At 40.0% G+C, this 16,933-nt stretch overlaps 1 protein-coding gene across 2 annotated transcripts; it reads left to right on the forward strand.

The window, feature by feature from the left end:
* The first annotated feature begins 964 nt into the window (after positions 1 to 964).
* On the forward strand, positions 965 to 15,062 carry TYRP1 (tyrosinase related protein 1). 2 transcript variants are annotated; one of them, XM_024211085.3, is made up of 8 exons: positions 965 to 1,235; positions 1,446 to 1,910; positions 4,168 to 4,490; positions 6,776 to 6,980; positions 8,067 to 8,234; positions 11,753 to 11,932; positions 13,673 to 13,819; positions 14,414 to 15,062. In XM_024211085.3, the coding sequence occupies exons 2-8, from the start codon at positions 1,529 to 1,531 to the stop codon at positions 14,617 to 14,619; spliced, it is 1,611 nt and encodes a 536-aa protein (XP_024066853.1). In that variant the 5' UTR covers positions 965 to 1,235; positions 1,446 to 1,528; the 3' UTR covers positions 14,620 to 15,062. The 2 variants fall into 2 exon arrangements, with proteins under 2 accessions (XP_024066853.1, XP_024066854.1); XM_024211086.3 differs by having other exon boundaries at positions 965 to 1,105.
* Positions 15,063 to 16,933: the final 1,871 nt, after the last annotated feature.

Here is a 16,933-nt window from a genome sequence, read left to right on the forward strand (position 1 = left end):
TCATCTTGAGACTTGCATATGCACAGGAGGGAAGGAAGGATAGGGAAGCAATTTCTGCTATATACCAGGTATACCACCTTTGAAATGTTTCCCAGAAAATGTTACATGTTATCTTAATGCCATTTGCCACTTTTCCTGTCAGAACTTCCCCTCTTCCTGACAACAGGGATGGGTGAGGAGAGGGTTCAGGAGAGAGGGGGTGACTGAGTAAAGTCAGTTTTGGTCAATGGGAAATTTACTTGAGAACGACTGAGTAAATATTATAGAAGAATCTCAGGATATGTCCCATGCTGGCAGGAGTGATCTTGAAGCAACTTTAGCATATAGCTCATTTTCAACAGATGAGATACGTTGTGACTGATTGCTCAAAATTCCATAAAATTAAACCTGAGCTATGAGAGTTCTCTATCCATCAAAAATCAGAGACATGCTAGGTTGAGTTATGGGTCACTTCTTGCTACTTGACTGAACCTAACCTGAGGATGAGACCATGGTGCTGCATTGAGTGGCAATGATTAGATTTCACAGGAAGGGGGGTATTACCCTAGAAAAAGTGGCTCTGTCTTCCTTACAGTGGGACCATGGTGGCTCAGCAGGTTAATGATTAGCTGAACATGGACTATTTGCTTGTGTGAAATTACAGCCTTTTGCTGTGTAAGTAACAGCTGTGTCCTTTGTTGTGGCCTGCCCTTTAAAATGTCATTCTTAGCATTTAAAGGAATACCTTTACACATAAGCTTTCTCCGTTTTCTTTGTCTAAAGAATAGTCTGTTTTCAAAGAACCTTCCTTAAAAATAAAAGCCTCTACTGTTGCTCTGTTTTGATTTCAATTACTTGCCTCTGACCTTTGCTAAAACATGTAAAATCACAAGGAGATCAGCATGAAAGAAATCATATGCTGTTGAAATACTTAAAGCCTGGGGAAACTCATTGAAGTAGAAACAGATTAGAACGAGAGAGGGGGATAGGCCAAGCCAAGCTCTGTTGGCAGAGCCAGGATTAACAAGCAGACAGAAACAGTTTAGTTCAGGGTAGGAGCAACTGTAGAATACATTGAGACAAAACAGAAGCTCAGAAAAGAGGTGCTCAGAGAGACAGCAAAAAGGTACAAGGCAGAGGTAGTTGGTTTGATAGCTTATTAATTGCGGACTTTTCAATGGAGCAGACAGTAAGAGCAGGGAAATACTAAATGCAGAACAAAACCGTTAGATCAGTTTAATTCAGAAAAGGTGGAGGTAAGTCAAAGACCACTAGAAATGCTTGGATTGAAGATGCTAGTCCTTAACATTATTTAGTGATAGTGAAAGAATATCTGTCTGGAAGAAGTGCAATGAGAATTAGGGTTTGGGAAGCACTTTCAAGTCTGTGAGTGGAGGATCTGAGACTGAGGGGATAGTGTGGAGTTTTGTATCACTTTATCTCCTCCCTCTCTCTCTTTCCTTCAGTGTTGCTTGCGCTTCACAAGACAGAAGAGAACAGAGTGTGCTGGCTGCTGGCTTCTTCTTGCCACCTCTCCTGGATTATTATTATGCAGCACTCCATGCCGTTGCGCTTCTTCTTGCCACTGCTCCTTACCCTGCTCAGCCAAGCAAGAGCTCAGTTCCCCCGCCAATGTGCTACGGTTGATGCCTTGAGAAGTGGCGCGTGTTGTCCGGATTTTTCTCCAGTGTTCGGGCCTGGTACTGATCGCTGTGGTTCATCTTCAGGAAGGGGTCAGTGTGTACCAGTGATAGCAGACTCACGGCCCCATGGCCCACAGTACATGCATGACGGCCAAGATGACCGTGAACAGTGGCCCTTACGCTTCTTCAACCGAACCTGCAGCTGCAATGGTAACTTCTCTGGCTATGACTGTGGGTCCTGCCGACCTGGCTGGAGTGGAGCTTCCTGTAACCAGCAGATCCGCACAGGTAAGGGCATCAAAAATAGAGAAGAGACTCTGCTGGTCACCAGTGCTAAGTGTAAAGTGTATTTGGCTTCCTATCGCCTTTAAATAGTAAACATCCCTGACACCCAATTTAGAAATCTATATTGCAACAGGACTGTTAAGCTGGGCTGTCAATTCAGCCAATAATGCCTTGGATTGTCAGAAGTGCTGAACACCCATAAATCCCAATGGAAGAAGCAGGTGCTCAGCACTTCTGAAAATCAGGCCCTAAATATATTGATAGTCAGTAACAGGCAGTTTGAAATGCATAGGTGAGTAAGAATGGAGAGAGAATTCAGTAATATTTTCTCTTATTTAACTTTCTAAACTATGTACATACTTTTAAGGTTTAAAAATCATTAGTCATTGGATTTTTTTTAATGTTTAAATTGCTGGATTCTCTAAAAATATATATGTGTGAGTGACCATAAACAAAAGTTTCTACCTAGACACCATGAATGACTCTGTCTAGAGTGGGTAAGATGTGATAGATCTGTAATATAAGTAAGCAGTGGCTATTGCAAAAAAATCAACTGTCTTTATTTTCACCATAAAAGTAACGCTAAATACTCTGTACACTCCAAAACAAAGGTTAAAATAAGGATTACAAATTGAAAATCTTTACAATTAAATTCCTGAAAGCAAGCTTAACTAAAGGACAAGAGACCCAAAAATCTTATTCAAACTCTATGCCTGAACAGGCAACCTGAAAACAAAAATTAATGCTCATTAATCAGGGCTTGCTGAAGACAATGGAGTTACATCAACTTATACCAGCTGATCTGGCTCTGGCCCTTTACCAACTACTGAAAGTGACAAGAAACAGAAAAAGAAACTTTTAACAGGTCCACACAGACCTCATGAAATAAACATGAGTTTATAGAATTGTAAAATTAACTGCTGTAAGATCAGTTTAAAAACAGTTATTAGTTACAGTTTGCACATCCATAATTGATACCACAAATAATTTTAAACTATGGGTTGATACAATAATATATTTTGAATTATATATTTTTGTTGGCTCCAAAATATCTATTATAGTTTGTTGGATCAAACATTTTGAAATACAAATAATGTAGTGCATGTAACTAAATACATTACCATGTCTAAACATTTCTAAACAGTATATTTCTGGTATCTTTGTGTTAGTGTGTATGTGTGGTATTTATATATATATATACGCCTCTACCCCGATATAACGCTGTCCTCGGGAGCCAAAAAATCTTACCACGTTATAGGTAAAACCGCCTTATATTGAACTTACTTTGATCCACCGGAGCGTGCAGCCCCACCCCCCCGGAGCGCTGCTTTACCGCGTTATATCCAAATTCGTGTTATATCGGGTTGTGTTATATCGGGTAGAGGTGTGTATATATCTATTAGTGTGTGTGACAGTGTTTAGGGTTTAGTTAAACACACAAGAATCAAAATCACACTTTTCTGGATATGAAGTTACTGGGAGAAGTCCACTGAAGACTAAGAGAAAACTCTCATTGACTTCAGTGGGGGCAGGATTTCATCCACTGTGTCCACCACTGACTGTGTATAGAAATGTAGTTGTTTTAGAATTCAGGATAGTTGTGATAACTAAAATGGGTGGCTGTTTCTGGAAATTAGAGGAACTTTTATCTGTGACTCAAGAGGTAACTTGACCTCTTTCCACCAGTAAACGGTGAAATTCTTCTCAGCAGAGATATAATCCAGGTTTTTGCTTCTCAAGCTCCTGCATTCTGTGGCAAAGATTCAACCAAAGTGATGGGCTTTTTAAAATGTTATAATACAATATGAGGAGGCAAAACTTTATAATGTAAAGGCTGGCATATAGCACTCTCTTATTCATGTTAAAGCGATACCATGAAAAATTATGTGTACGGGATTTACCTTTGAAGTGTGTTTGACAAAGAACTCACCCTTAAATATCTAGCTGCTATCAACTCTAAAACAAACAAACAATAATAATAATAATAATTAATAAAAAGTAAGTATGTGATAACTCTTCCAAAAGCATTAACTCAATCCTTTTTCCACCATATGCATTCATCCTAGTCATGGGTCAGATTCTCTTGCCCTTTCTCATGTTGAGTAGCACCTTACCTCCAAAGTGACCCCAATTAAAACAACCAGGCTGCTTGAGGAAAAAGATATTACTTATAATGAGTTAGGACAATAGAATCTGACCTTGTGAAATGAGATGTGGGTATTCACTACCTTTATAACTGACTTCTGTTTAATCTTTAAAGTTAGGAGGAACCTTCTGGACCTGAGTGTGAAGGAAAGGAATGATTTTGTCAATGCCTTACACCAAGCCAAGGCTACAATACATCCTGATATTGTCATAGCCACCAGGAGACGTGAGGAGATATTGGGACCTGATGGCAATACACCACAATTTGAAAATGTGTCCATTTATAACTACTTTGTGTGGTCCCATTATTACTCTGTCAGAAAGACTTTCCTTGGTGCAGGGCAGCAAAGTTTTGGAGGAGTGGATTTCTCTCATGAAGGACCAGCCTTTCTCACTTGGCATAGGTATCATCTACTGCAACTGGAGAGAGACATGCAGGTGAAGTTTGCCTTAATATTGAAATTGCTTTTGTTCATGTTCCATGCTGTCCAGTTAAAGAGCAGATTGACTTCCCCCCTATTCCAATGCAGAGAGATGCATTGCAGATCTTTCTAGATGATTTCCATTACTCAATTTCAATTCCAGTATTATCAGACATATTAACATTATTTGATGGGTTTTAGGTTGCTAGGAGCATATAAAAAGTAGAAACACTATTTCAAATATAGCAGTCTAAAAAACTATAAAATTTGTCTCAAAGCTTCCTTTAAAAAACAGCAGTATTCCCTATACATTTCCTTTTAAATTCTGTATTTTATGCAATAAAGGCAATTGTTAATGATGCTTCTAAATCGTTGGGGCTGATTCTTGACTCACACTAGTCGAAAGCAGGAATAAGTCCAACAAAATCAGTGGATTTGCAGTGTGAGAGCAGAATCAAATCCTAGGTTTGTGATTAGCTCAAACATCTAGAGAAAAGAGCAAATCAGGGGATCCTATTATATAAATCAGTGGTTCTCCATCTTCCTCATTCTGTGGACCACTTCATAAGAGAAAGAAAGATCTGTTTATGGACAATTGCTCGTCCCAGTGACTCAGTTCCCCGCTGCTTAATTTTCAAAATGTTTCAATATAAGGAAGAAAATCCATGGTTCACTGTTTGTCCATGGAAAGAATATGAGCACCATAGATATCCAGAATCACATTAAGAATATAGGGAGTATGTAGATGTCTAACCCCCAGTTCTCTTCACGTTTTTAATTTATGATTGCCTGTCTTATTAAAATTCCTGAGTGAATAAATACACATACGAGAAAAACATAATTTCTTAAAATCCAAGGCGGGAAATAATCAAATTGAGTTTTCTGTGAGCAGTTCACAGATGATTAAATGAACGCACATGGCAGTATGTGCTTTACATTTTGTCTTTGATTTCTAGCAAAATATTTGGTTGACTAGCTGTAGGTAATTCTGTCTTGTGTAGTTAATTGCAGATCTCTGAAGCCCTCACATAATGTTCTTGGGTTCATCAGAATGGAAGGACAGGAGGAAATAGACTAAAAGCTTCAACATTCCTTGTGTACATTCCAATCCCCAAATCCTATGTGTTATGTATCAGTAAGAACGGATTTATAGTACATGTGATAAATGAGGGAAATGTTGCTAAAATAGACAGATGTTTGAAGTAATTTAACTATCAATCCACAAACTAAACATTAATGACTAACTTGGAGATCATTACTAGTCAGGTAATGACTGTCTACTGGCAATTCCTACCTGAAGTGGAATAGAACATCTCATCAGGAAAGACTCCCTATTTTTAAAAAATAAAGGCAAAGGGGAAGAAAGAATAAATTAAGATAAATTAAGCCCCCAGAAAGGCTAAACCCACTTTGAAACCAGAAATTCCCCTGAAGTCAATAAGATTCCTGCATATGGAATCCTTGAAAAATCCTAGTCCTTAATGGGTTAATAAACTAATCTAGTATAGGTTAGTAAAGCAGGTCATTAGTGAAGTTAATTTGATGGTAATTGTGTCCTAGTGAATTTCACAATTGCCCAGCTTTAATCAGAAATGGAACTGAATCGCAAACATTTAAAGAGCAAACCTCTTATCATCTTTCCCACCACTCTTTAGTCCTGTAGTTCACTGAAGGCAACTTGCTGATATGTTTGCTTTGCTTGTCAAAAGCCAGTGCTATCAAGTTTGATTATCCTTAAGTATATTTAACATTGAAATAGAATTATTTGGAAAAAAATAGGATAGCAGTAATGTCTTATGGTTCTTAGTACAGATAATCTGGCTGCTTTCTAAAATACTTCAGGAAAGCATCAGGTTACGGATCAAATTAGATAACATATGCAGTGTTATTAATGAGAAAATTCAGTGACTCAGTGCAACAATTTGACTCTGAGTGCTATCAAAGGCCCAAAGATAATAAACTGAGAAATTAAGGGAAAATATTTTTCTTTATTCTCTTTCAGTTATGGTAATCCTAGGGGTTACCTGTAACAACAGCAGGTAAACATTTTTTGGACACGAGTGTGTGTGTGGGGGGAGGGTTTTTTTTTTTTTTTTAAGTTGATCAAATGTAGCACTTTGATTTTGCCAATGGGGATATGTAGGATGGGATTCTCCAAAGCATCTATATCAGTTTGGATAACAAGTCTCATTGAAATTCAGTGGTGCCAGTACTCTTAACTCACTTTGGAAAATCCCTCTCATTATGGATATTACATTGTTCCAGTGAAGGCCCATATTAACATAGTGTTCCCGTGGTTAGGGGATGCTACAGGATACCTCTTTTGCACTTCCCTACTGGAATTTTGCTACTGGTGGAAACTCCTGCAATATTTGCACAGATGACTTGATGGGCGCTCGAAGCAATTTTGATGTCTCTCTTATAAGTCAGAACTCCATCTTCTCCCAGTGGCGTGTGCTCTGTGAAAACCTAGAAGACTATGATACCTTGGGAACCATTTGTAACAGTAAGTTTGTCTGCTGCCAGATTTTTTGAGCAAAAGTCCTATAAATAGTAAATAATCACAATCCTTTGCTTTTCAAATGCACTTTCCATCAGAGGATTGCAGAGTGTTTTGCAAACATTAATGAATTAAGTCTCTCAACACCCCTCTGAAGTAGGAAAGGGTTTGTCTCCCAGTTTCACAGATGAGCAAACTGAGGCACAGAGGGGTTAAGCAGCTGCTCTGGAAACGTGCTCAAACCAGGGGAAACAGAAGAATTCATTCTGAACCTAGTCCTCTTACTCCCTTTCTTATGTGTTAGCCACAAGTATATCATTCCTGGAAGAATAATTAATACTGTTATATGCATTTTGTTACCTTTGGCGCCTGAATGTGGTAGTGTCCATCTAGTTATTTCTTAGCTTTGGATATCTTCCAACTCACACGGACAACCACGCTCATAACACCTACATTTAAAGGGGAGAACACATAACACTGTACCCCAGTGTGGGTAGCCAGTAGCAGGGACTGAACCTCAGATCTCTTGGTCTTAATACATGAACCTCTACTGCCTGACATTTAAAAAAAAGGCATTTGCTTAGCCAAGACTGCAGCCTGCTCATCAACTTCTCTCTGTGGCCCAGCCACCACTCGAGGGGGACAGAGCACCACACTGAGTGGTTTACAAGCACACTGAGCAAGATCATTGACTCCTGGCCCTGCCCCTTTGTTCAAAGGAATCAGAAATCTACTCTATTAGGCTGCTGAAGATTCCTAACCACTTGCACCCAGACCTGATGAAGTAAGGGGGATTTCAGGAGCAGGAAAGGGGTGTGAATGGAATGTGTTACACTCCAACTATCCCCAGCCCTAAAGAGCCATTGCAGCGTGTACAGGTGAGAGCAACACTGAATGCTCTAACATACACCGGCCCTCGACCTCCCACAGGACCAGGGGGCACATCGGTGGCTTTGAATAGTCTTTGCCCTTTCCCCAAATTGGATCCTGAATCAAGTCAAGTTTAGCCCATCCCAAGGATCTGGCCCACTGTTCCGCCAGAATGTTGCTTCATGCTTTATCATGCCTTTCTTTCTTCTCCCAAACTCCCAGGCACAGAAGGTGGTCCAATTCGAAGGAATCCTGCTGGAAATGTTGCCAGGCCAATGGTTCAGCGTCTCCCAGAACCACAGGATGTTGCTCTTTGTTTAGAAGTTGGTTTGTTTGACACTCCTCCTTTCTATTCCAATTCAACAGATAGTTTCCGTAATACAGTAGAAGGCAAGTACCACAACTAAAAGTGCCCGGAACCAAAACAAAATGGGTGAGGGGACTAGCCCATCACACTCACCAGTTTTCCCTGCAGTGGTGAATAGAAGTATTGGCTCTGGAATGGGACACTGGCCATTTAAATTGTTTTACTTTTGTTAGCTTAGTGTAGTGAATAACTGTCACAAATTTATGGCTGATCCCTGAAGAATACCAGACTCTGTCTGGCACCCGTATGTATGTGCAAGGGAGCCTCACCTTTCCTTTGAGCCCCTGCACAGATACAAAGAGAGTCCTTGCACTCAGGAGACACAAAAGCTTTGTGGAGCCAGTGCTGCTGATGGTGCTGGCTGTTGTGATATAAATTGGTCAATCGGTGGGAGGATCCAGGGTCATGACCTTTCCCCCTGATTTTAATAGTCAGTAGAGTTGGCCAGGCATGGAAGAAAATGGACACTACTTCCTCTTCAAGGTTGACACAGTTGCTACACTCCTTGGAAACTCCAGGAGACATTTTGCCCCAGAAAACTCCCAGAGTTCCCAGTGGGCCTGGGTGGAAATCAGGGTAGAGTGAGACCTGAGTAAGTACTAGGGTTGTCAAACGATTAAAAAAATTAATCATGATTAATCACGCAATTTAAAAAAATAATTGCAATTAATTACACGATTAATCACACTGTTAAACACTAATAAAATACCATTTATTTAAATATTTTTGGATGTTTTCTACATTGTCAAATGCAAAATATTCAATTACAACACAGAACACAGTGTACAGTGCTCACTTTATATTTTTGATTACAAATATTTCGGTTATAAAAAACAAAAGAAATAATATTTTTCAATTCACCTCAAACAAGTACTGTAATACAATCTCTATCATGAAAGTTGAACTTACAAATGTAGAATTATGAACAAAAGAATTACTGCATTCAGAAATAAAACAATGTAAAACTTTAGAGCCTACAAGTCCACTCAGTCCTACTTCTTGTTCAGTCAGTCACTCGGACAAATGCCTGTTCTCACTTTCAGGTGACCTTGTAAATAAGAAGCAGGCACCAGTATCTCCCGTAAATGTAAACAAACTTGTTTGTCTTAGCAATTGACTGAACAAGAAGTAGGACTAAGTGGATTTGTAGGCTCTAAAGTTTTGCATTGTTTTCTTTTTGAGTTCAGTTACGTAACAAAAAAAATCTACATTTGTAAGTTGCCCTTTCACGATAAAGCGATTGCACTAGAGTACTTGTATGAGGTGAACTGAAAAATACTATTTATTTTATCATTTTTACAATGTAAATATTTTTAATAAACATAATAATATAAAGTGAGCACTGTACACTTTGTATTCTGTGTTGTAATTGAAATCAATATATTTTAAAATGTAGAAAAACATCCAACATATTTAATAAATTTAAATTGGTATTCTATTGTTTAACAGTGCGATTAAAACTGATTAAATTTTTTAATCGTGATTAATTTTTTGAGTTAATCGCGAGTTAACTGCAATTAATTGACAGCCCGAGTAAGGACTTCAGAATTTGATCCTTGATTAAAATGATCTTCACAGCTTGGATAGATGGAAGTGGCCTGTACATTTCCTGCATAAATCATAGGTTGGTAGATACAGAGGGTCAAATCCTTGGTCCTGGCTCCAGCCACTTGTACTGTCTCAGAACTGGAAAACTGCCCTAATGGGGCAGCCAAGGATTCCCCATTGGGTGGCATAAAGCTGGTGTAGCTGGCTCTACACTACCCACTCTCACTCTTCACCCCTTCCTTTAGGATGTGTATGAAGCCACAAAGGGCGAGGAGCCTATAGGCAGTTCTAAATTATGTAGAGAGTCATTTTGGTCCCCATTGGCCAGGACTGGAGGGAGATGGGAAAGTAGCTTAAAGCCCCATTTCCCTCCCCACACTCATTGGTGTGCTGAGTATAAAATTGGTGTGGCAGAAGAGCTGGCCCTGAGTATAGCTCTGCTGCTACCAGCTTGCAATTGTGAAAGGGTGGCCCTTCTCGCCTGTGGAATAACGAGGCAGTGTTGGCACCCATCTAGTAAGGATACCCCAATGGTTACATCTGCTCAGTACATTTACTCTGGTAGCTGAGTCAGCAAAGCTATGGAAAAAATCTTTTAATATTAAATGAAATTACTATTACTGTAGAACATCAAGGCCTTAGTCACAGACCAGAACCCCAGTGTGCTTGGTGCTGTACAGACACAGAAAATGATGCTAGGATAAAATGGAGGCTGATGCACAGGATAAACAAGTGAACAGATCAATCATTAGAGCCCTGCACAGATACAAAACTTGTATCCGCATCCGATCTGCAAACATGGTCTTCAGATATCTGCATACACACCTGCATCCGTGTTTGTGGATATCTGCAGATATAAAATGGATATCCACAGATTTGCAGAGCTCTATCAATTGTTACCCCAACTGGGCCATATAAACCAGCCTCTATCTTAACTCTACAAATCAAATTCAGAGTGAAATTTTAATTTAGAAGCACCTAAAATGCATATACAAAAAAGGATTTGGGCATGTACATCTGAAAATTGGACCCATGTGCTTTAGTCTCTGCTCAACTTAACTCTTCTTCTTTGTAAAACTCCAAAGAATTAATTCCAGACCAGGCTAGTAACCATGATAGGTTACCAAACAGTTAACTTCCAAAGAATGGGCCAGATCCTCAGCTGGGGTGAATCGTTTTAGCTCCGTTAACTCCAGTGAAGCTATGCTATTTTACAACAGCTGAGGATCTGGCTCAGTGTTTATCTTGAAGAATACATCACTGGGATCTGGGTGAACATGTGAAGTGATTGAGAGCTGTGGATGCTCAGCATCTCTGGAAAAACTGGCCACCACTATCTAGTACCTAATGGATTTGGAGACCTATTTTTATACACCCAAGTTTGAAAAATTTGCCCCAGATTTATAAATTGGAGGAATTTTCATGATGATTTAAACCCTCCGACACCACATTTTTCAGATGTTAAGTGCTAATGATGCTAGGGGAAATCTTAGACCACTACTCCAGAAGGTGGTTTTCCAAAGTCAGTGTGTTGGCAGTCAATGTGTAAAAGACATGTGGAAAGCTGAAGTAACAGCTGGCCCATTAGGATACATGGTAGCATCGTCACACTTGTGTCAGCAGATAGTGGCTGCATGGATGGTTTCAATTATGTCCAGAGCCATTTAGAACTGAAAACTATAGCTTCAGTGGCATGCTAGAAAATGATTTATTGTTGCCACTGTTGTGTTAAATCCCACTTTGCTCCCGTGACACGCAGAAGCAAGCTCATTCCACACTCACAGCATTCTTTTGCAAAGATTATTTTGGTCTGAAAATGACATACTTTCGGGGTGCAGCAGCCACGTATTTAAAATATCAATAGGTAGAGAAGGAGCAAGTCAACTATATTAAAACAAGGCAACAGAGAAAATAGCATCCAGCCTAGATTGCTGCTTCGGAACAAGTTTTTCACTAGGATTTTCACTGTGTTCCTCTTTATTTGTATACACAGGATACAGTGATCCTTCAGGGAAGTATGATCCGGCAGTTCGCAGCCTTCATAATTTGGCTCATCTGTTTTTGAATGGAACAGGGGGACAAACTCATTTATCTCCAAACGACCCTATTTTTGTCTTCTTGCACACATTTACTGACGCTGTTTTTGATGAATGGCTGAGGAGACATAATCCTGGTGAGATGCATTTGTTTGTTATTTTATGAGTTTAGCAAAGTTGCTACCCATTCAGAATAGCTCGGCTGGATCTTGGTAGACAGTGAGTACCCTCTGCTGTTAGGATATGAAGGTGGAATAAATGTCAGCATTGGCCTGCTAAACCCAGGGTTGAGAGTTCAATCCTTGAGGGGGCCACTTAGGGATCTGGGGCAAAATCAGTACTTGGTCCTGCTAGTGAAGGCAGGGGGCTGGACTCGATGACCTTTCAGGGTCCCTTCCAGTTCTAGGAGATAGGATATCTTTATTTATTTATTTTTATTTTATTTAACAACATTGGGATCTTTTTAGTAAAAGCTGCTCATTAAGGAGGGAATCCTACCCCACATCGAGCCTCCACCCTTTATGTGTGTGGAGGAATGTGGCTGGGGTAGGTCAGGCACAGGTCAGGCAAGAAACTTTTGCTAATACGTTGTATCTCAGAGAATGCAGGCGGATGAATCATGGAATCTACTGAAGCCTCAGGGTTCCACAATCATTCTGTGGCCTGGGATGGAGAATTTCTTCTTGTCTGCCCAAAGAATACCTCAGTGCACAGCCCAGCTATTCATTTTGAGTTACATTGTGATCTGCTGTTTCATGGATGTTAAAGAAAGACACACCCTTCATGACTCACGCAAGGGCCGATTTACAATCGTTGCGCCTGCTCCCTTCAGGGAGCAAAGGAGCCAGAAAGGGGTAGATATAAAGTAGGCAAGACTGGGGCCAGTGAACCAAGAGACAAATCTGTGCCACCCTAATGGACAGTGCAGAGGGCATTCACGCCCGTCTACACAAAATAGGAGATTGTGCTTCACTTGGGGCAATGCAGCCTTCCACTACTTCTTACACAGGAATCTGTTGCAACCACACAACAGAGCTCTTTTTGTGCTGCTTCCCAAGGAGGGAGAAAGAATTTTTCATACATGTTTTGAGGGAAGTTATTCTACATCTTGATGGTACAGAGTGGTTACATAATTTACCCCAAGATCTTGTAGCATTTCCCATGACATCTCTAATAAGGAAGAAAAAAACTGCTCCAACTATAAAAACTGACTCCAACTGACCCTTTTTTAACTTGACTAGGTAGATCACACACTGCTATCCTAATGCAGCAAGTGACAAATTCAAGGCCCCAGCCACTTAAATTCAGCACAAGACCGGGCAGTTACTGTGCTAAAACAGCTAACCTTTCAAAATCTTAGTGACATTCAACGTTCATAGTAACATCAAATGGCATAACAGAACTATTCATTACTGTAGTAAAAGGACTAGATCATGGCCCCAGAGATCCACCTATATGCTCATATCTCTTCTTGTACATGGGAAGAGATCGATCATTAGTTCCGTAAACATAGGCCTACACTTTTAGAAGAGATTAGCGATTTGGGGTCCCAACTTGAGACATTTTAAAGGGTCTGACTTTAAAGCCAGAGCTGAGCAGCCACCTTCTGAAAATCAGACCATGTCTAAAGTTGGGACCCAAAATCACTAGTCACTTCTGAAAATGCATATTTGAATAATACTTTGTTTCATGCAGTTCTTCAGTCTCTTCAAATGTAACTTTTTGATCTCTGGTGCCACTGTGAAATAAAGGAAGGGTGCCTTAAATATTTTGTCCTCTCTGCCTGTTTTTAGACAAGTGTTCTCAGAATGCCCTGAATAGAATTTGAATCACTTTCATTTTTATTTATTAAAATGAAACCTTGTTTTCCAATTTAGATATTTCAATATACCCACTGGAGAATGCCCCTATTGGACATAACCGGCAGTATAACATGGTGCCATTCTGGCCCCCAGTTACCAATAATGAGATGTTTGTTACTGCACCAGAAAACCTGGGCTACAGTTATGACGTTCAATGGCCAAGTAAGTAGTTAAAAGCTTCACTTTACTCTCATTGTGTCGTCCTCTCTTCATTTTGTGCGTGTCTGTGTGTATGTGGGTCATTTAGCAAAGTTGGTTTCAAATTTCAGAAATTTTAATTTGACACCATTTCAAAAGGTTGTTTACCTGTCCAAAGTTGGCTTTTAAAGGACTCATATTTGGACTATTGTACCATATTATTATACCCTGTGCATGCAATTAATCATAAACAGAGATGGGTCTGAACCAAAGATCTAAATTTGGACATCCCCAAGCTTTGAGGAAGTTCTGATCTAGAGCCAAACTTTAGCCCTGATCCACACACAAGTAAACCTTTATGCCTGTGTGGAATTCCAGTAAGGTCAGTTGGTTCTGCATGGGCTCATGGGTCTGCCTATATAAATCAGATTGCAAAAAAAATGTCTTTGTAGCTCGGGCCCATCTTAAGTCTGTAATGAAAGACACTGAAGTGGACCTAACCTTAAGCATTTTGTTAAATAATGATGGAGATTGAGATTTGATCTAATTTTCAGCTGTATCTCTTGAGGCTTAACTTTTTTTTCCTCTCTCTTTGTCTTCCTGCTTCCTTTCCACTAGGCCGGGCTCTGCAGGTCACAGAGATCATAACTATTGCAATAGTGACTGCATTGATTCTGGTTGCAATTATTTTTGCTGGTGCTACATGTATTGTGCACGCTAGGAAAAACAAGGATGAATTGCATCAGCCTCTTCTCACTGACCAGTATGAGCGGTATTCAGATGATTATGATAGCATACCAACCCCAAGCCAGTCTGTGGTTTAAAGAGATGAGTTTTCTTTACCTGCATCTAACAGAATCTGTTTCTTCTGCTGTATTTTATAAATGCCAATAACGGATCTGCCCTAAAATAAAGCACAAAAAGTGTCAATTATATTGATATATTTGCTTCAACTCCAATCTCCTCTTTCATCACACTGCAGGACCAGTATATCACCTCTGAAATACCAAGTGCTTATCTTGATAGACCCTCACTAATTTCCCAACCCTCACCTTATAGCCTCCCTTATCCATATTCCTGAATAAGTGCAGTGATTTTCTGAATTGTTCAGTACCAGTAACTGGGAGTAACAACTTGCCTTTCCTGTATTCTGTGTAGAAGCCTTTTCATAGGTGTACCTGAATGAATGTAGGGCCTGATTCTGCCATTCTTAGTCATATTGAATACTAACTTACTCCACAAGTCAACCCCCCTTAGCTGACTGGAGTAAGGCAGTGTGGTTCAATGGATATGGCCCTGAACTAGGACTTAGGAGACCTGAGATCTCTTTCCAGCTCTACCACTGACATGTTGAGTAACCTTAGGCATGATATTTCGCTTCTTTGTGGTTCATTTTCTCCACTATAAAATGGAGATAACAATTCTTCCTGTGTAAAGTGCTTTGAGTTCTATGAATAAAAAGAAATCATAGCTTGGTATTACACTGGTCTACAATTTTTGAGAAGTCGTCTGCTTCAGAGATAAAATGTGCTATTTATTATGTATTTTGATGTGCTGAATTCAAATATGACAATTAAACAACTGATTGGCTACTGTTTCTAAGATATTTAAGTTTTTACATTTTATGTCTATGTATATTGTGTAGATAGTAGAGTTTTAATCATAAATTGTAAACCTAGGTCTTTTCATGTGTTTATGGTTGCTTTACATGATAATATTTCACCTGTCCTGTTTATGTAACACTTTAAAAATCAGCAAAAGGGTTATATAAATAAAATTTATTAGGAAACAAAAGGCAAAAAACTATTCTGTACATAGTTTAGTCCTATTCAGTGTCTGCTCGGCGCTTCTTGGCTTGTCTCTTGTATTCATTAAATGGAGCATCTCTTGTCACTGTCCAGCAATAGTCTGCAAGCATTGATGGGCTCCATTTGCCCTGATAGCGTTTCTCCATTGTTGCAATGTCCTGGTGAAATCGCTCGCCGTGCTCGTCACTCACTGCTCCGCAGTTCGGTGGAAAAAAATCTAGATGAGAGTGCAAAAAATGTATCTTTAGTGACATGTTGCAACCAAGGCTTTTGTATGCCATGAAGAGGTTTTCCACCAACAACCTGTAGTTGTCTGCCTTGTTGTTTCCGAGAAAATTTATTGCCACTAACTGGAAGACTTTCTATGCCGCCTTTTCCTTGCCACGCCGTGCATGGTCAAATGCATCATCTCGAAGAAGTTCACGAATCTGAGGACCAACAAAGACACCTTCCTTTATCTTCGCTTCACTTAACCTTGGAAATTTTCCACGGAGGTACTTGAAAGCTGCTTGTGTTTTGTCAATGGCCTTGACAAAGTTCTTCATCAGACCCAGCTTGATGTGTAAGGGTGGTAACAAAATCTTCCTTGATTCAACAAGTGGTGGATGCTGAACACTTTTCCTCCCAGGCTCCAATGACTGTCGGAGTGGCCAATCTTTCTTGATGTAGTGGGAATCTCTTGCACGACTCTCCCATTCGCAGAGAAAACAGCAGTACTTTGTGTATCCAGTCTGCAGACCAAGCAAGAGAGCAACAACCTTCAAATGGCCACAAAGCTGCCACTGATGTTGGTCATAGTTTATGCACCTCAAAAGTTGTTTCATGTTGTCATAGGTTTCCTTCATATGGACTGCATGACCAACTGGAATTGATGGCAAAACATTGCCATTATGCAGTAAAACAGCTTTAAGGCTCGTCTTCGATGAATCAATGAACAGTCTCCACTCATCTGGATCGTGAATGATGTTGAGGGCTGCCATCACACCATCGATGTTGTTGCAGGCTACAAGATCACCTTCCATGAAGAAGAATGGGACAAGATCCTTTTGACGGTCACGGAACATGGAAACCCTAACATCACCTGCCAGGAGATTCCACTGCTGTAGTCTGGAGCCCAACAGCTCTTCCTTACTCTTGGGTAGTTCCAAATCCCTGACAGGGTCATTTAGTTCACCTTGTGTTATGAGGTGTGGTTCAGAGGAAGAGGATAGGAGAAAATGTGGGTCCTGTGACATTGATGGTTCAGGACCAGACGTTTCATCCTCTTCCTCTTCCTCGTCTGACTCAAGTGAGAATGATTCTGGTGCATCAGGAACCGGCAGTCCTTCTC

The sequence above is a fragment of the Terrapene carolina genome, unplaced genomic scaffold (genome assembly GCF_002925995.2).
Source record: "Terrapene carolina triunguis isolate 2854851 unplaced genomic scaffold, T_m_triunguis-2.0 Scaffold113, whole genome shotgun sequence".
In the NCBI taxonomy this organism is placed as follows: Eukaryota; Metazoa; Chordata; order Testudines; family Emydidae; genus Terrapene; species Terrapene triunguis.